This window comes from Delphinus delphis, chromosome X (genome assembly GCF_949987515.2).
Source record: "Delphinus delphis chromosome X, mDelDel1.2, whole genome shotgun sequence".
Lineage (NCBI taxonomy): Eukaryota > Metazoa > Chordata > Mammalia > Artiodactyla > Delphinidae > Delphinus > Delphinus delphis.
Genome location: NC_082704.1, coordinates 68,974,539 through 68,994,440, shown reverse-complemented (window position 1 = coordinate 68,994,440; position 19,902 = coordinate 68,974,539). Strand labels below are relative to the sequence as shown.

The 19,902-nt window shown below is 50.8% G+C and overlaps 2 protein-coding genes across 2 annotated transcripts in view; both read left to right on the top strand.

The window, feature by feature from the left end:
• The window catches only part of KIF4A (kinesin family member 4A), a 126,954-nt gene extending 119,792 nt beyond the window's left edge, over window positions 1–7,162 (top strand). The window contains exons 29-31 of the mRNA XM_060002620.1: window positions 4,232–4,348; window positions 5,966–6,088; window positions 6,372–7,162. Of these exons, the coding sequence (XP_059858603.1) occupies window positions 4,232–4,348; window positions 5,966–6,088; window positions 6,372–6,575 (444 nt within the window). The 3' untranslated portion in view covers window positions 6,576–7,162. The remainder of the gene's footprint in view (window positions 1–4,231; window positions 4,349–5,965; window positions 6,089–6,371) is intronic.
• Window positions 7,163–9,299: 2,137 nt separating this feature from the next.
• On the top strand, window positions 9,300–18,946 carry GDPD2 (glycerophosphodiester phosphodiesterase domain containing 2). Its single transcript, XM_060003035.1, has 16 exons — window positions 9,300–9,360; window positions 10,961–11,074; window positions 11,357–11,460; window positions 11,741–11,834; window positions 11,994–12,053; window positions 12,282–12,380; window positions 12,563–12,656; window positions 12,802–12,947; window positions 13,066–13,148; window positions 13,251–13,401; window positions 15,375–15,596; window positions 15,804–15,952; window positions 17,521–17,668; window positions 17,835–17,917; window positions 18,170–18,198; window positions 18,280–18,946. Exons 2-16 carry the CDS (start codon window positions 10,970–10,972, stop codon window positions 18,330–18,332), a joined length of 1,620 nt encoding a protein of 539 aa, XP_059859018.1. The 5' UTR covers window positions 9,300–9,360; window positions 10,961–10,969; the 3' UTR covers window positions 18,333–18,946.
• The last annotated feature ends 956 nt before the right edge of the window (window positions 18,947–19,902 follow it).

Below are 19,902 nucleotides of genomic sequence, written 5' to 3'. Positions count from 1 at the left end.
TTCATTGTCATTTGTTTCTACGTATTTTTTTAAAAGAATGTATTATATTCAGTTATGTGTATCTTTTTTGTTGTTTTGTTTTTGTTTATTTATTTATTTTTGGCTGTGTTGGATCTTCGTTTCTGTGCGAGGGCTTTCTCTAGTTGTGGCAAGCGGGGGCCACTCTTCATCGCGGCGCGCAGGCCTCTCACTATTGTGGCCTCTCTTGTTGTGGGGCACAGGCTCCAGACGTGCAGGCTCAGTAGTTGTGGCTCACGGGCCTAGTTGCTCCATGGCATGTGGGATCTTCCCAGACCAGGGCTCAAACCTGTGTCCCCTGCATTAGCAGACAGATTCTCAACCACTGCGCCACCAGGGAAGCCCTCTACATATTTTTTGATTTCCTCTGATTTCTTCAGTGATCTCTTGGTTATTAAGTAGTGTATTGTTTAGCCTCCATGTGTTTGTATTTTTTACAGATGTTTTCCTGTAATTGATATCCAGTCTCATAGCATTGTGGTCAGAAAAGATACTTGATACAACTTCAATTTTCTTAAATTTACCAGGGCTTGATTTGTGACCCAAGATGTGATCTGTCCTGGAGAATGTTCCATGAGCCCTTGAGAAGAATGTGTATTCTGTTGTTTTTGGATGGAATGTCCTATAAATATCAATTAAGTCCATCTTGTTTAATGTATCATTTAAAGCTTGTGTTTCCTTATTTATTTTCATTTTGGATGATCTGTCCATTGGTGAAAGTGGGGTGTTAAAGTCCCCTACTATGAATGTGTTACTGTCGATTTCCCCTTTTATGGCTGTTAGTATTTGCCTTATGTATTGAGGTGCTCCTATGTTGGGTGCATTAGTATTTACAATTGTTATATTTTCTTCTTGGATCGATCCCTTGATCATTATGTAGTGTCCTTCTTTGTCTCTTCTAATAGTCTTTATTTTAAAGTCTATTTTGTCTGATAGGAGAATTGCTACTCCAGCTTTCTTTTGGTTTCCATTTTCATCGAATATCTTTTTCCATCCCCTCACTTTCAGTCTGTATGTGTCCCTAGGTCGGAAGTGGGTCTCTTGTAGACAGCATATATATGGGTCTTGTTTTTGTATCTATTCAGCCAGTGTATGTCTTTTGGTTGGAGCATTTAATCCATTTGCATTTAAGGTAGTTATCAATATGTATGTTCCTATTACCATTTTCTTAATTGTTTTGGGTTTGTTATTGTAGGTCTTTTCCTTCTCTTGTGTTTCCTGCCTAGAGAAGTTCCTTTAGCATTTGTTGTAAAGCTGTTTTGGTGGTGCTGAATTCTCTTAGCTTTTGCTTGTCTGTAAAGGTTTTAATTTATCCGTCAAATCTGAATGAGCTCCTTGCTGGGTAGAGTAATCTTGGTTGTAGGTTTTTCTCCTTCATCAGTTTAAATATGTCCTGCCAGTCTCTTCTGGCTTGCAGAGTTTCTGCTGAAAGATCATCTGTTAACCTTATGGAGAATCCCTTTGTGTTTTTTGTTGTTTTTCCCTTGCTGCTTTTAATTTTTTTAATATATTTTTTCTTTGTAATTAATTTTATTTTCTTTTTTTTTTAAAGAAGTACTGTTTATTAATTTATTTTTTTATTTATTTTGGCTGCGTTAGGTCTTCATTGCTGTGAGTGGGCTTTCTCTAGTTATGGCAAGCAGGAGCTACTCTTCGTTGCAGTACACAGGCCTCTCGTTGTGGTGGCTTCTCTTGCTGTGGAGCATGGGCTCTAGGCACGCAGGCTTCAGTAGTTGTAGCACGTGGGCTCAGTAGTTGTGGCTCACGGGCTCTAGAGCGCAGGTTCTGTAGTTGTGGCGCACAGGCTTAGTTGCTCAGCGGCATGTGGAATCTTCCCAGAACAGGGCTAGAACCCATGTCCCCTGCATTGGCAGGTGGATTCTTAACCACTGCACCACCAGGGAAGCCCTGTATTTAATTTTTGACAGTTTGATTAATATGTGTCTTGGCGTGTTTCTCCTTGGATTTATCCTGTATGGGACTCTCTGTGCTTCCTGGACTTGATTAACTATTTCCTTTCCCATATTAGGGAAGTTTTCAACTATAATCTCTTGAAATATTTTCTCAGTCCCTTTCTTTTTCTTTTCTTCTTCTGGGACCCCTATAATTCGAATGTTGGTGCATTTAATGTTGTCCCAAAGGTCTCTGAGACCATCCTCAATTCTTTTCATTCTTTTTTCTTTATTCTGCTCTGCAGTAGTTATTTCCACTATTTTATCTTCCAGGTCACTTATCCGTTCTTCTCCCTCAGTTATTCTGCTATTGATCCCTTCTAGAGAATTTTTAATTTTATTTATTGTGTTGCTCATCACTGTTTGTTTGTTCTTTAGTTCTTCTCACTCCTTGTTAAATGTTTCTTGTATTTTCTCCATTCTATTTCCAAGATTTTGGATCATCTTTACTATCATTATTCTGAATTCTTTTTCAGGTAGACTGCCTATTTCCTCTTTATTTGTTAGGTCTGGTGGGTTTTTGCCTTGCTCCTTCATCTGCTGTGTGTCTCCCTGTCTTCTCATTTTGCTTAACTTACTGTGTTTGGGGTCTCCTTTTTGCAGGCTGCATGTTCGTAGTTCCCGTTGTTTTTGGTGTCTGTCCCCAGTGGCTAAGGTTAGTCCAGTGGGTTGTGTAGGCTTCCTGGTGGAGGCAACTAGTGCTTGTGTTCTGGTGGATGAGGCTGAATCTTGTCTTTCTGGTAGGCAGGTCCACATCTGGTGGTGTGTTTTGGCATGTCTGTGGCCTTTTTATGATTTTAGGCAGCCTCTCTGCTAATGGATGGGGTTGTGTTCCTGTCTTGCTAGTTGTTTGGCATAGGGTGTCCAGCACTGTATCTTGCTGGTCGTTGAGTGGAGCTGGGTCTTGGCGTTTAGATGGAGATCTCTGGGAGATTTTCGCCGTTTGGTATTACGTGGAGCTGGGAGGCCTCTTGTGGAGCAGTGTCCTGAACTTGGCTCTCCCACCTCAGAGGCACAGCCCTGATGCCTGGCTGGAGCACCAAGAGCCTGTCATCCACACGGTCATGTGGCTGTAGGTAGGAGGCCTCAGTTCCTTGCCACATGGATCTCTCCTTAGGGCTGCTTGAGTGTCCTCATGACATGGCAGCTGGCTTACCCCAGGATGAGTGATCCGGCCCGTGGTCCCCGGGACTGTCGCGGCTTTGGCTGCTGGGGCCCCTCCAGAGCCGGCAGCCTCAGTGAGGCCGCCCTCCGCTCAGGCTCTGGGGCAGTTCAGTGACGGCGGAGGGAAGAGACCCCAAGCCAGAAGTTCCAGCTCTGTGGAAAGGCGGACTCCATTCTTGCTTGTGGGATCTTAGTTCCCCAACCAGGGATTGAACCTGGGCCCTTGGGCCATCGGCAGTGCAAGCTCCGAGTCCTAACCACTGGACCGACAGGGAATTCCCTGCACCAAACTACTTTTAAGCCAGATCTCCCCCACCCAACATTACATTTATATGGCTGATTTGGGGGAACTTAGTGCCAGACTTACATTTATCCCTGTTATAACTATTCTGTCTGCTTCCAGCCCATAATTCCAGCCAGTCAAAATATTTTTGAATTGTGATCCTATTATCTTACATATTAATCATCCTTCCAGCTTTGTGTCGTTGTTACAGCTGATAAATATGCCTACCTTGTAGACTGGCTATGAGATTCAAATGAGATTTTGCATTTCTATATATGAAAGTACTCGGAAACTGTAAAGTGCTCTACAAATGTAAATGATTTTATTTCATATCATCAGTGATTTATTAAAATGTTGAATGATTAAACTGCTGAGGACAAAGCCCAGGCTGACACTAAACAAACTGTAGAAATGTGAGTTGGATGAAAGTACAGCTGGGTAGATCTAAAGATACTGAGCAACTATACTCAGTCCTTAAATATGCCTAATTCTACTCCCATTCATCTCATAGTTCTTCACTTTGGCCATAAAATCACCATGAGGATCTTTGTCAGTTGCCCTGCATTATTATGGTATCCATCCAATCCATCTTTCAAGTATACTATCCCAAAAGTGTGGCATGACTTGTTCTTAGAAAACCTATGGGGGTTCTTGGTGATCATTGTTTCACTAAAGAGAGGACTGAGGAGATAGAAGCTTAGTAAAGTTGATGGTACTTTCCAGTTTTTCTAGAATGGCCTGAGAATGAAGGGAAGGTACTTCAAACCTAGTCTTCTGACTCAGTAATGTGTCTTTCTACAAACCTGCTTTGCAGTGTTCCTGCAAGGGCTGGTGTGGGAACAAGCAGTGCGGGTGCAGGAGACAGAAGTTGGACTGTGGCGTGGACTGCAGCTGTGACCCCACAAAGTGTAGGAACCGTCAGCAAGGCAAGGTAGGATCGGTGCTGTCGTCCCTCACCATCCTTTCAGATCTCCCAGCAGTTTCTGTCCTTTTCTTCTGCCTTCCTTCCTGAAAGCCAGTCTCCTGCACAGCCCTTCCCACCCTTCTTCCCTCTGCAACCAGAAAAAGACATTTCGTTTCTCAGTCCTTCTTCCTTGCTGCTAACCTGTCCACACAACCCCTTCAGAAGCCACAGCCTCTCCCAGGAGATTCCCAGATATGCAGTTCCCCACCCCTAGCCTTGGCTGTAAAATTTCTGTACAGTGTCTAAGGCACAAGCAAGGAACAGTAGAGCAAGCATTTACAGGCATACAGCCACGCAGGATCAAACTAGTCCAGAGGCTTAGCTGGAATTGTAAGGGCCACGTGCTGAGGTAGCAGTTTCCAGGAAGGAAGTTAATCCTTCTGACATCTTGAGACATTAGTTACTTAGACCTTCTCCATGGGAACCAGCTATTCCATGGCTCTAGGAAAAGACCCACAGGAACTTGGTCTTTCTGATATTCACTGTTCTGAGCCAAGTTAACTGTAATTGTTCTTACATTGCTCCCAGGGATAGCAGGCTCAAGGAAATAAAATGTGTACTGAGAAGTGCAGCACCAAGCAGGTCAGATGCCCGAACTTGCCTTATGCCTACCTGTGCCCACGGCAAAAGCTCATTCCTACTGCTCTCTGTGTGATACACAGGAATTTTAGCAAGACTAGTTCACCGTGCATTTCTTAACCATCTATATGGGTGCAGTTTTGCCCTGGGTCGTCCATTAAAAAAACTTCTGAGGTAGGTAATCATTAGAGGACTAAAGTGGCAAGCTAGAGGTCAGGCTAAGAACTGTAGAAGTAGCATTGCAGAAGGACCTTCAGGATTCTCTATGTCCATGCTTTTCTCAATTTGGGTTCTAGAGTCCTATAGTGGCTCCATGGAAGTGCTTCCAGGCAGAGGAGTGTGGCCCAGCTCAGTTTGACCCCGTGCCAACCAAAGCAACTTGCTCTTTACTTGTTTATATATCGAGTTTCCTCTTAGAATTTCAGTTGGAAAACCACTGATCTAGTCCAATACTGCCATTTTACAGAGAAGGAAACTAAGGCCCAGAGATAAGCTTAAGTGACTGGGTGTGATATTATACAGCTGGTCATGGCAGCTAAGATTAGACCTCAGGCTTCCTGACTCTTAATCCAGTTCAGTTTCCATGACAACAGGCTATAATTCTAATCCAAGCTCTACCACAGAGTAGCCTTGTTACCTAAGCAACTTCTCTCTCTTGGCCTCAGCTTCCTCTCTGAAAGGAAGACCAATACAGGCAACACTCTGTAGAAATGCTAAAAAGTATATTATAGATTGGGGAGGGGAGAGGATTAATCAAAGAAATGACCAAGGCTCAGCCTTGTTTTAAACCATGCCTCATGATGTGTCCTGTGCTACTCTCCTACCCAGTCTTTTGCCTTCAGAGGCTGCCTTTGAGCACTATGACCTCCCCAAGCAGGGTCACCCTAAGACCTGCTTACACTGACTGATGAGGCCCTCAGAGCTGGTACCTCACTGGCTGAAGGGGAGCAGACTGATTGTGTAACCCTAGTAGCTGAATTTCTAATATCCCTGTCTGATTCTCAGGATAGCTTGGGCACTGTTGAGCGGACTCGGGATTCTGAAGGCTCCTTCAAACTGGAGGATCCCACAGAGGTGACCCCAGGATTGAGCTTCTTTAACCCTGTCTGTGCCACTCCCAACAGCAAGGTAGGTGGCCTAAAAGCCAGGTGTTTCCAAATGTATTAGCGTCCGTCTCAGCATTAGCACTGACAGAGAGCTGTGGGAGAAAAGGAGGTAAAGGTACAATCAGCTTGCTGGGAACTGGGAACTGGGAACCGGGCATCTGCTAGAGTCTGGTTTTTTCAACAGAGCTATTTGGGGGGTCACCTCATACCATTGGGAGTGTGCTAAACATCTGTAGTGGCTAGGCTGCGCTGAGCCTCTGTCCCTACCCCAGATCTAGTCATATAGCTGTCTCTGTCCTTCCTAGATCCTGAAAGACATGTGTGATGTGGAGCAGGTGCTATTAAACAACACGGCTCCAGGTGCCTCCTCCCTTGGCCTCCCAGAGTCAAAACATGTAGCAACAGAATCCCAAGAAAATAAAGCTCCAGGGAAGAAAAAGAAACGAGCTCTGGCCAGCAATACCAGCTTCTTCTCTGGCTGCTCCCCCATTGAAGAAGAGGCCCACTGAAGTTGGACTCATCATATCTGCCTCGGTCTGGCTTGGGAGATGCCTTCAGGTTGCAGCCAGAAGGGGTTTTTTTTCATGATTCCTCTTGATTTCAGGTTTCTTGCTGTTGAAAAAAGGAACAGCACATTACTGAAAAAGAGGGAAACTTTGTTGGATGTTGGCAACTTCGTGTCCAGAGGGAACCTTTGTTGGATGTTGGCAACTTCGTGTCCAGAGCCCCTGACGACTACTCTCCTCTCCAGAAGGGTGCTAAGCTACCTGCTGAAGACAGAACCAACTGACCTTCCTGATGACTCATGAGGAACCAGTCCTCAGTACAATCTAGCTGTCTCTTACTCATGAGCAGTTAGGGCTGTGTCCCAGTGGGAATGAGACCAAGGCTGTCTTATCTTTAGGTTATCTCAGTTTCATGGCAGAGCCTAGCCTAGGTTGGAGGCCCGGCACAGATCTTCACGCCACCTCCAGAATGGCGCTGGGATCTTTCTTGTCTCTAAATTTCAAGTGTTTTAATAGTACAATCAATTGTCTTTCAAGTTGCTGAGGTAAATGAAATCTTTTTAAATGTTAATGTTAAGTAAATAAATAAATCTTAGCCCATCTGCTGTTTGGAAAGAGTCTTCTGTGCTAGCGGGAGAAATACAATTTCAACCTGTGTTCCTCCGCCCCTGGGAACGCTATTAAGGAAAGTCAGTGCAAGTGCCCAAGCCCCACTGCCTTGTAGCAGCCCTCATCCCCTGAGGGGAGTATGGAGCAGCAAGTCATGTGTCTTCATGTTGCTCTGTTATCTCAGGAGGTTAGAATAATGCTAGCAAGGCCAGTGGCCTGACCTTCACTGTAGAGGCTGCCTGACCTCCAGATTTAGGAGGAAGGGACCATATTTACCAAGCATCTCCATGTGCTTGCCACAATTTTATTTGCTCCTCACAAAAAAGTTCAAGGTGAATAGGTCTCATTTTGCAGATGAGAAAACTGAGATACAAAGATGTTAAGTCACTTCACTAAAGTCACAAAGTTAACGAGTAATCGAGCTAGTAGGACTTGAACCCAGGTCTGACACCAGAAGTTCTTAGCTGGCTCTAGATCGGCAGTGATGGCCATTACTGACAGCCTGCGGCCTGATTTGGAGTCACCTGGGCATGGGATCGTACTGCTGCCCAGCCCCCGCACAGGACTACACTTACACCCTGCTTCCTCCTTTGAAAGGGAAGAGGATGGGCACAGCTTACTCCTCACTCTGCATCTGGGTTCTTCATCTCTGCTTAAGGCAAAAAGGGAGCCAGCCCTGGCCCTGCAGCCTTCTCAGGAGTTCACAAGCCCTGAGCGTCATATCCATGCATTCTGAATCCCAGCCCCCTGCCCCAAACAAATCTCCCAAAGTACACCCCAGAATTTAGCACATGAAAGCCAAGACTCCTCCAAAATCCAACAGAGTCCAAGCAAAGGAAACTGAAGGACAACCTGCCTAGAGCGAAGCCTTCGGGACTAGGTGACCCTGCAGCCCTTTCTGGCCTCCTGCCAGCAAGCAGCCTTGCTTCTCTTTGCATTTTAATGCCGAGGGAGCAAGGGAGCCTTTGCCATTGCCAACTAGAGCCTCTGGATACAATGGGAAGGCAGAGAAGGAGGGGGCAGGCTCTTGGCCTAAGAGAGCAGGTCTTCCTTCTCACTGTTCCAAATCCAGTGCGTTTGGGGGAGGGGTAAATGAACTTATCCCCAGAGAAGACATTCTTTCCCACCAACACTGCACTAGCCCCCAGGCATCGAGCCACTGCCTCAGCCAAAAGGTTGAGAGGGAAGGTCAATCAAGCCAGCCCCCAGTCCCTGGCCCACCCAGAGCCCTGTGCTTTAGCACTGAGCTGACTCTACGGCCTGCTGGCCATCCCTCCCCTGCTGATGGTGTGGTAAGTGTCTTTTATGTGTATTCATCTTCCAAAAGCCAGTGACCATACCACTATACACTCCTCAAATGATTCTTGGAAAGAGATGGTAGATGCCTTGGGGTCAAAGCAGTGAAAAAGATGCAAATCTCAGCACATCTTGAATGAGCATCTCCTTTCTGGGGTGAGGGGGGAAAGGGAAGGGCTGCTAGTACCACCCAGGTCCCATAAGGCCCACGGAGACCCCTGGTCCAGAAACTGGGTGAAACAAGAAGTGGCATGCAATTCTGAGTTCCCTTCTAGATGCACCTTGCAGAAGCAGAAGCAAGATCCCAAGAGGGAAGGGAGGCTGATGAATTAAGGCTATCCTCCCAGGGAGCTTGAGACTGGATGCTAGACTTCCTCGCACACATACACACCCCCCTCCAGGGGGCTGGCTGGGCCCCTTCTCCTCACTGCCAAGTTGCAAAGTTGTGTGGTCACCTCCCCCCAGCTTCCCGCCCACCCGCGCCCTCAGCCCTCAGCCCTCGCCTCCCTGAGCCGGGACAAAGCCCCAGCAGTGACTAAGAGAACAGGAGGAGGGACAGAGGGATGGGGAAAGCTGCACAAAGGAATTCCTCACCCCAAGCCCCCTGACCGACAGCGAGTAAAGAAGCAGATCTGCTCGCCCTCCCCCTTCCCCCCTCCCATCTTCCCACCCGACCAGGCACGGGCACCACAGGCAACAGAGCAGCTGCAGGCCTTGGGAGAGGACCCGCACAGCCTCCTGTAGGTGGCAACAGTGCCACCTGTTTGACTGGTGGGGGCTGAGCCTGGAAGAGGGAGGAGGCTGACAACTCGGAGAGGACCTGGGAAACAGTGCAGTGCACAGCAGAGGGCAGAGAGCAGAGCGGACCTGCTGCTGAGAAAAGGTGTGAGGGCTCGGGAAGGCTGGGGGCCACAGGCGGGAGTGGCAGGGCCGAGACCGGCTCCTGCCGGCAGGGATTGGGCCCAGGGATTGAGCAGCACCCCTGGTCAGCTCCCCTGACTGGAGTTTTCTGGCTGCTCAGATCCTGACCCTATCCTACAGACAGCTTCTGGAGGGAGGTGGGACCCTGGACGGCAGTGTCCGGGGTGCAGAGGCAGTACCCGAGGTATGGCTGGAGCCCGAGGCAGGCTACAACCACTCGGTCCCAGCATGGGAAGAGGCAGGGGACCTCCCTCTGGGTTGGCTTTTTCCTGGGAGGGGTGTCAGGGTGGGGAGAGGTTTCCCTCCCCCCAGCTTCAGCCCCCTAACTTCCATTCCTACCCCAACCCTCCTTTCCCAAGGCAAGCAGAGGGTAAGAAGGGCTGTTTCAGGAGCGGCCACACCCTCCTTTCAGCCACTGTGCAACCCCTAAAGACTCCACAGCTTCAGGGGAGCCCAGATGACAAGGCAAGGGGTCATGTTCCTCAGACCACACCCACTTTGGGTGTATCCAGGGGCTCCTTTACATACTCCAAATCACCTAGAAACCCATTTTACTAACAGCCACTAGTGCGCATGCACATACAAATGCTGACACAAATCCCACACCTTCTCATGTAGAATCAAAATCACACACCCAGCCTAGTCTGGGGATCAGTAAGCCAGCTTGGACTCAGCTTGACCTCAAAGGACAAGGTCCAAAGACAACCACAGGCCCCATACACACCTTTGCCCTGTATTTGTTGTACTTTCACCAAAGTGTCCTCAGAGGGTGGGGCCCCTGAGAAGGAAAAGGCGGGGACTGGGTTCCTGGCTGAGGTTGGGGGATGACTGGGCAAGAAACGACAGGACTGGGGTGAGAGGGCTTAGACGTTCCAGGTGTGTGCAGGCAGGAAAAAGTTTCCTTCAGAAGGTAGGGAGTGACCCAGGCAACCTGTTCTCCTCAAGATTTCCTCTTATTGGTAGTGCCCCCTTGCCCCTGGGAGGTGGAGACAGAGAATCTTTCAGTTCAGAGCTTTGTAATGTGTGCAATCTCTGTATCCATAGCAACTGACCAAATAGCCACTAGCCAGGCCTCCCTCGGCCCCAGGTCAGTCCTGGTGCCTCTCCTTCAGGTTACTCCTGGCTTCTATGGTGGAAGCCTCAACACGGGGCCGCCTGAAGTTTGGCCAGATCTGCCTCAACTTGCTAAACCGTGTTTGCCCCACCCCCAGGGAAGTTTCTCCTGAGTCCCTACCACAGGCAACCTCTCCATCCCCAGATAGGGATGCTGTTGAAAGGGGAGGAGATGGAGAGAGTGGGTGTATATCCTGCCAGGAGGCTAGACCTCTGGGTGTCCCACTGACTTTCCACATATGCAGATGAAAGGGAAAGAAAGACCCCGGAAACTGTCCCCTTTGCTCACCTCCTCATCCAATCTGGCACTTGGGGCCTGCCCTGTGACCTCCGTTGCTGAGCAGCGGCCCAGGCCTCTGCTCCTCCCGGGGCTCCTCACATATACTGGGAGGGAGGCTGGGATCTGCCTTCTGCCAGGGTCCCTGATAGCCAAGTGTTCCTTCCCCCAGGCCCTCACCATGGGTGAGTCTCCCGGCTGCTGCTCGGTCTGGGCCCACTGCCTCCACTGCCTGTATAGCTGCCACTGGAAGAAATGCCCCAAAGACAGGACACAAACCAACCAGGTGAAGTACGGATGGGGTGGGGTGGGGGGGCAGAAGTCCAAGGCAGAGGCCACTCGGAGGGGATAAGAAGGCCAGGTGTGTTCAGAGACAGTGGAGGGGAGGGGATAGGGAAGGAAGGGGCTTTCTCTCCCCAGGAGGAAAATCCCCTCAAACATGGAAAGAGCTACCTGCAAAAGCAGAGCACCCCCATGCCTGGCAGGAAGCCCCCTTGAGCTGCCCTCTGTTGGGGACTCTGAGCTGAAGTGGGGATGGGCTGTGAGCTTCTCTCCTGCCCCTTTGCAGTGCGAATGCATCTGGTTTGGCCTGCTCTTCCTCACCTTTCTCCTCTCCCTGGGCTGGCTGTACGTCGTGCTCATCCTTCTCAATGACCTGCACAACTTCAATGAGTGTGTCACAGACCCCCTTCCTCAGCAGACATGTCAACCTACTCCCCACCTCGGGACTCCAGGGTGCTCGGTCATCCCCAGCCCTGCCTGGCTTGCCCCCTACCCAGCCTCCTTGAAAACCCCTCCGTGAAGTCTCCCCAGTCCGTGGAGCCCCTGACCCCCTGAAGGGCTTCCCCTCACTCCCTTCTAGCCCCCATCCTAGAGCCACCCAGCCCAGCTCCCCTCAGGCTACTATCGCTGCCCTTCCCCCACTCGGACACCTCCCTCTCCCCTCCCATAGATTCCTGTTCCAGCACTGGGGACACTGGATGGACTGGTCCCCGGCATTCCTGCTGGTCATCTCTCTACTGGTCACATACGCATCCCTGCTCTTGGTGGGTCCCGGAGCAGCTGGTCAAACCTTAGCCCTTCCTTCCCGCTCAGCTCTACCCTGTCGTTCTCACCCTGGCCACTGAGGGGAGGGGAGGAGGGAGGTGTCAGCCTGGGAAGCCCCTCTCTTGGCACCTCATGACTCCCACCACCTCTGCCCCCAGCTCCTGGCCCTGTTCCTGCGGCTCTGTGGCCAGCCTCTGTGCCTGCACACCACTCACAAGGTAGAGTGGGCGTATGGGAGCAAGCGGGAGAGGGGTACACTGGGCCCGGTACTTAGCCAGTTCTTCTATCCCTGGGCACGAGCTCAGGACCTGAAGCCCAGTAAATATGTGCTGAGTGAAAGAAGGACAGTGGTTGAGTCAGGAGAAGAGAATGGTCCTGTTTTCAGAGTGAGGGGCAGCCCAGGCAGCCACAAGCCCAGGTTGACATGAAGATCCCTGGTTCCCCAGGTGCTGCTGCTCCTCATTATACTTCTTGTGGCCGCTGGCCTTGTGGGACTGGAGGTCCAATGGCGGCAGGAGTGGCATAGCTTACGTCTGTCACTGCAGGTGAGTGGCTGGTATCCAGGGCTTAGCGGGGGAAACCTTCGCCTGTGGCCAACCCCAGGACACAGCTTGCTCCCTGGTGCCCCGAGACTCCAGGTAGCTCTCAACTTCAAAAGTCAGGTCCTAGGGGGAGAAGGGGAGGGCTTCTAGGGAGAAGAGCCCTCCTCAACAGCTCTTGTCCACAGGCCACAGCCCCATTCCTTCATATTGGAGCAGTTGCTGGCATCACTCTCCTGGCCTGGCCTGTGGCTGATACCTTCTACCGTATCCACCAAAGAGGTGCCAACTCTACCCTCTCACACACCCTCACTGGCCATCAATGCTTCTGCCTCCTGCTGCTCCGTTCCCTGCACCTGCACTCTGCTTTCTGTCCCCAGGGCCCACCACTGTCCTTTCTCTATAGCCTGTCCCCCACTCCCCACAGGTCCCAAGATTCTGCTACTTCTCCTATTTTTTGGAGTTGCCCTGGCCATCTACCTGGTGCCCCTATTCATCTCCTCAGCCTGTATCATGGAATCCAAAGACTTACCCCCCAAGCCTGAGCTGATGGGACACCGAGGGGCCCCCATGGTGAGTGCTGGGCAGAATGCTGGCAGGGCAGGGAGGGTCTGCTCCTCTAGGCTGCTGTGACCAGGCCTGTGGGTTCCCAGGCTCTCACCCTTCCCTGCCACCTCCTCACCTTTCCCAGCTGGCCCCCGAGAACACCCTGATGTCCCTGCGGAAGACAGCTGAATGTGGAGCTGTTGTGTTTGAGACCGATGTGATGGTCAGGTGAGGGAAGCCGGGGTCCCCTCCCGAACCCAGGGACACAGCAGGGACGCTCCGGAAATGATGCCCCAGAGTTTGGCCCTCTGACTCCCCTTGTGCCTTCAGCTCCAACGGGATCCCCTTCCTCATGCATGATGAGCGCCTGACCAGGACCACAGATGTGGCCACTGTGTTCCCACACCGAGTCAACAGCCACAGTAGCAACTTCTCCTGGACTGAGCTGAAGAGACTCAATGCCGGGGCCTGGTTCCTACAGGTGAGGACAGCCTTCTGGAAGAGGCAGCCATGGGCAGGGGCACTCGGGGGTGGAGTTCATTCATTGATAAGCGTCTGCTGAGCCCCGTGTTGGGCGACAGGTATACAATCTCTGCACTCAGGTCATTCCCTCCTAGTAAGGAAAGCACCTAGGCAACAGGCTATCAGAATATGAAACCTCCAGCAAGAGCAAGGTCTTTACTGGGTAGAGAGGAGAGAGAGGTCACTGTTGGGCAGGGGGAGCACAGGAGAGGATCAGGAGTGGTTTCACAGGAGAGGATGCCTGAGCAGCATATGAAGTGAGGGTAGTTTTTAAGATGGACAAGGCAGGGAACGGGAATTCTGGTCAGAGGGAAGAGTGTGTGTAAAGCCCAGAAATATGAAGAAACCTTTCCAGGGAACAAAAAGTGGCTCCGTGGGAATTCCCTGGCGATCCAGTGGTTAGGATTTGGCGCTTTCACTGCCTGGGCTCGGGTTCGATTCCTGGTTGAGGAACTAAGATCCTGCAAGCCGCGCGGCAAGGCCAAAAAAAAAAAAAAAAAGACAATGAAAAAGTGGCTCAGTGGAAGTGGGAGACAAAAATGCATGGGAGTCGTGGGAGATGAGACTGGCCGGGGGCCGGGGGAGCAGAGGCTTGGTCTCCGGGGGCTTTGAATGCCAGGCCTAGAAGTGTGGACTTCAATCCTGCAGGTGATGGAAATTATTTAAAAGAATAATTAATTTGTTTAGTTTTTCTTTTCTTGATTACCAAAGTAATACAAGTTCCTTATAAAAAAAATTTTTAAAAAGTAAAATTTCAGAGAAATAACCTAAAATTGAAAAATCTCCCGTAATCCAACCCGTCAGTTGGATACATATTCTGAGGGATTAAGACATATCTGAGCGCTTAAGAGTAAAGGACGTCTGAGTTTGAATCTTGGCTTCACCACTTCCTAGCTGTGTGAGCCTAGGCAACATTCCTTAGGGTCTCTGTGCTTCATTTTCCTCAACTATAAAATGGGAATAATAACAGTACCTACCTTGTAGGATTATCGGGAGGACTAAATAAATTAATACACATAAGTGCTTCTAATGCTGCCTGGCACATAGTAAACATTTAATAAGTGTTGATAGCTCACTTTCTCCATGCCAGTGACTAGGAGGTAAGGTCATCTGTTGATTTCAAGGGGAGGAGAGGAGAGTGGCAGAGGTTTGGAACAGCCACCAGGAGGAATGGGAGAGGGAACAAATCAAGAAAAAGTAAAAGGATGGCTAAGTGGCACTGAGAGCAAAAAATAGGACTACAGGGCTTCTCTGGTGGCGCAGTGGTTGAGAGTCCGCCTGCCGATGCAGGGGACACGGGTTCGTGCCCCAGTCCGGGAGGATCCCACATGCCGCGGAGCGGCTGGGCCCGTGAGCCATGGCTGCTGAGCCTGCGCGTCTGGAGCCTGTGCTCCGCAACGGGAGAGGCCACAACAGTGAGGGGCCCGCATACCGCCAAAAAAAAAAAAAAATAGGACTACAGTGCCAACAGCCTACGTGGTGTGCTCTGCCCCCCGATTCTAGGGGTGGAGGGGGCGGACAATTGCAGAATTCAATGAGTTTGGGATTTGTGGGGCAGGAAAGGAGTTGACGGGGCTGTGGAAAAGTAGTTCAAGCTGCGGATGGACCATGGGTAGGGGATGTAGGTGTGGCCAGAAAGGGGCTGATGGATTGGGAGGAAACCAATGGGTCAAGATCCCAGAGGTCTCCGTGAGACCCAAGGGCAAGTGTAGTGAGAGTGAGGAAGTTAGGAAACCGGGAGGATAGGAGGTTGGGGCCAGAGTAAGGTATTAGAGGGTCTAGAAAAGGCCACAATTTGGAGAAAGGAAAAACCCTGGCTCAGCAGTGGGCCGAAGCTGTACACCAAGTGGGGGTAATGAGTGAAGATAATGAGGATGGGAGGATGGCCTGGAGGCTTCTTCTGGTCTTGAAACAATTTTCTTCTTCTTATAGAGGCGACCCTTCTGGGGGGCTAAGCAGCTGTCAGGCCCTGATCGGAAAGACGCTGAGAATCAGACAGTGCCAGCCCTGAAAGAACTACTGAAAGAAGCTGAAGCCCACAACCTTTCTGTCATGTTTGACCTGCGCCGCCCCCCACGAAACCATACATACCATGACACTTTTGTGAACCAGACACTGGAGACTGTGCTGAGTTCAGGGGTGCCCCAAGCCATGGTGATGTTGCCAGGACCCCAAGTGCTCCCTAGTGCCCCTCTCCCCTGCCTTCCCTAGGCCATGATGATAATGCTGAGGCTTCCCCCCGCCCCAGGGCCCCACCCCAGCTCATACAGCCCATCCGCAGTCAGACCTCTCTGCCCCTGTCCCCACCCCCGGAATCCCTAGGCCTTCGCCAGCTTCATGCCTATCCACCCTGAACCACAGGTCCTCTGGCTACCGGATGAAGATCGGGCTTATGTCCAACAACGGGCCCCCCAAATGCGCCAGATATATGGACATCTGGGAGGCCACAGCACTGAGAGGCCCCAGTTTCTCAACCTCCCCTATCAAGACCTGCCACTGTTGGATATCAAGTGAGTGCCAGAGGAAAGGAGCTGAGGGGATCACACGAGGCTTAATGGTGGGGAAGAGCCGAGGCTGGGAAGGCAAAGGCCATTCATTCATTCACTCATACAACACATATTTATTGAACACCTGCTATGTGTCAGGCACTGTTTATTGCAGGCTTTGGGGGTGAGACAGACAGACAACAAACCACTGCACAAAACATATGCATATTGGATAGTGATAAGTGATCTGAAGACAAAAAAATTGGGAAGATGTAGTAGAGATTGGGAGAGAGGGGCTAGGGAGGGTCACAGTAGGAAGAGTGGTTAAAGAGGTGGTGTCTGGGCTGAGACCTGACAGGTCACAAAGAGAGGACAATGGGAAGAGCTGCAGAAGAACAGGAACAGCAGCCTTGTGAGCGAGGGGAAGGCAAGGCTGGAGAGGTAGGCAGGGGCCAAATTGGGTAGGACCTTGTAGGCCACCAGAAGGATTTTAGCTTTCATTCTACACCAAAGAGATTGGTGCAAGAGAGGATGGATCCAGGGGAGAGAGGCGAGAGTCCCAGATGTGAGCTGGGCCCCAGAAGCTGACCCAGCCAGGAAACATGATAGACTTACAAACATGCAGTTGCCAAGGTCTCTTATAATATCCTTGTGGTCAGATAGAAAAAAATGTGGACTGAAAGATAGCCCAGTTATCATATTAAGTATTTCAAGGAACTTTCCCCAAGTTGTCACCATGGGAGGAGACACGATATCAGGTTTGGCCCTCCCCTTAGTCTTGTCCTGGTCAACATCGACTGCTGATCATGTTTCCAAAAGGCATGAATTGGTAATGAAAACACTGATGGGAAAATGGAGGCCCTGAAAGGTCTAAGCACTCCAAGATGACGGGCCAAATGTACCAGGATGAAATGCAACAGAGATACATGCAAAGACCTATATTTGGGGTCCAAAAGAAGCTCAACTGCACAAAAACAAGAGAGGGAGACACTGGCATTAGCAGGAGCATGTGTGAAAAAGACCAGGGCTTTGATTGAACACTGTGAATAATGAATGACACTGCCAAAAACTAGCCTGACCCTGGGCTGCCTTCACATGGGCATAGTGCCCAGAAGGCAGGAAGAGTTTTGCTCTCCTCGAAGCTGGTCCCAGCCTGCCCGGGATATCACCTTCAGATGCAGGCTCCAAACTTCAAAAGGAACATAGGTAAATTGGAGTAAGGTCAGATTAGAGAGGTTTTTATGAGGAAGGGAATGATAAGCCAGGTCCCCAGCCCCAGTTGAAGTGACTGGGGCTGTTGGGCCTGGAGAAGAGAAGACTCAGGGGAATGTGGTCACTGCCCCTCAGACCTCTGAAGGGATGTCACGAGACAAAGAGGAGAGACACATTTGTGTGGCCCCAGACAGCAAAGCTAAGACCTGTAGGTGGAATCCACCAGGAGACAGAGTTGGTCAGGGGCTGCTATGCAAAGGCAGAACTGATGGCTCTGGGGAAGTGACACTGGAGATTCAAGCACAGAGAGGGGCTGTCTCCCTCCCATGCCTGGAACGCCATGATTCTGGATGTTCCCTATTTCTTCCCCTCCTCCACAGAGCACTGCACCAAGATAATGTCTCGGTGAACCTATTTGTAGTGAACAAGCCCTGGCTCTTCTCCCTACTCTGGTGTGCAGGGGTGGATTCGGTCACCACCAATGACTGCCAGCTGCTGCAGCAGATGCGTTACCCTGTCTGGCTTATTGTAAGGGCTCTGGGACTGTCACCCCTCCTCCTCTTTTCCCATCCCTGCTTCTCCTTAACCCTATCCCTCTCTTCCTTACTTATTGCCCCTCCTCCCCCCATATACTACCTGTGTCTGTATATGGGTCGCTCTGGCCACTGACAGGGGCTTTTTTCTATTCCCATAGTCCCCTCAAACCTACCTACTGATGTGGATCATTACCAATTGTGTCTCCATCCTGCTGCTTTTGTGGACCTTCCTCCTCCAACGGTGAGTGTTTTGTGCCCCAGCTTTCTGGGTCTTTATTCTCCCTAGGGTCCTGGTGGTAGGGCTGATTCAGATTCATAAATGCTGCCTGGGGCTTGGGGTTTGGTCTGTTTGGTTCCTCAGAGATTCTTAGACCCTTCCTTATATATCCAATTGGCTTGAACCTTTTGGGAAAGGCAGTCTGGGGGAACTCGGGGTCAAAAGGTCATGCTTGAAGCTGGCTGAACTCATAATGAGAAGCTTTTCTCCCTATAGGAGATGTGCTAAGAAGAGAGAGAGAGCCGGTAAGAACTTTCTCCCCTCACTTCATTTTTCTCCTCCTCTAGCCTTCCCCTTGCTCATTCCCTATATGCCCCTCTCCCCAGGCTTAGAAACAGCAGTGCTGCTGACCAGGATCAACGCTTTCATAATGGAGTAAACGCCCTGTCCTGGACCCCCACCAGCCAAAGTTTGAGGCCTGTCTGCATTGGCCAACAGCAAGGAGGAAGAGAGAATGGCCGAGGTGGAATGTTGGTGGGGTTGGCGTGGGGTGAACTTTGCCAATAGGAGGTTTTGAACTATGAGGGCCCTCTGCCCAGATGGTGGCATGCCCCAAGCTTCCATGGAATCTGTTCCCCTTGGGATTTTGACCTGAAGTGGTTAGGAAGACACTGAGTCACCAGAAGTTTCTCCCCGAATGAAACTAGAACAGAGGAAGAGACGAGGAGATTGCCAAGAGAATGTTTCTGATCTGTGTTCACGTGTTCTTGTGTAGAAGGCACAGGGTGTCAGGGACGGGACAGCTTGGAACAGACTGAAGGAGATGACAAAACGGCCTTTCCTGGAGAACTATAAGATGATGGAGATATTGACCTGGCTTCATTCACTGTCTCCCCTGACATATGCAATTTATCTGATTTCCTGCCTAGAGGCTGGGGGCCAAAGAGCCCATCTAGCCATGTAATTCTGTGCCTACAGGTGGCTTTTTGCTGTGCACAGTCTTTTCCTCAAGACACATTCGTTCCTGAATCTTGTCCGTTAATCGGTTATTCAGTGAATTGAATGCCCATTTGGCACAGTCTAATCTTTTCAGCGCTGGGGCTGGGTGGAGGATGCACCTTCCATCTAGGGTTGCATGTGACATGACATTGAGGGGTCATCATGGGGAGAATCGTGGGTTGGAGGTGGCAAGAGGTCCACCTGGGGCAATGAAGGGCTGCAAGTGGGAAGCAGGAGAGCAGCCGCCACAGGGAGCGTTCCGGGCGGCCCAGGCGCGCTGTGCAGAGTTGCGCTGTAGCTCCACCTTGTGGTCACCTGCCCCAAGAGGAGGGCCGCGCCGTCGTCACCCGTGACGTATTTGCTGAATGCTACCTGTTTCTTGTGCCCATTGGGGACCTGTGTCCTTGACTCCGTATCCCGAGGGCATGGTCCGATTTCCACAAGTTTTCGCTTCTCTGGGCTGCGTGCAGGGTCAGGTTGCCGGGCCCACCTTCCCCTCGAGGAGCAAGGTCCCCGGTATGTTTGCTGCTCGTGAGCCTCTGGGATAAACAGTTAAGATGACCAGCGCGGAGCTGGCCTAGGATAAGGAGTCTGGTAGAAGTGCGGGAGGGGCTAAGGCAAACACAAGGACAGGAGGGGGCTCTGGCTGACTCTTCAGTCCCCACCGCACCCACATTCACCCCGGTTCATGGCTCCACACGAAGGGAAATCGAACTAAGGGTCTGACGAGGTCGGGAGGTTCGAGTCTCAATTCCTCCTCTCTCGCCAGCCTGGGACCGGGGGCGGCACTGGCACCTAGGGACAAGACCCTCCTCGGTTGCAGGGCAGGCCCTGGAACTACAACTCCCAGGAGGCCCCACGGCCACTTCCGGTCTCGGGATGGACCGAAGCTAATTTGAATTTGTGTTCCCGCCCCCTCCTCCTCCCAGACCCCGCCCCTTCCCTTCTCGCCACCCCGCCCTCGCCATGCACACACATGCACGTAGACACACAGGCCGCCGTCCACGCCA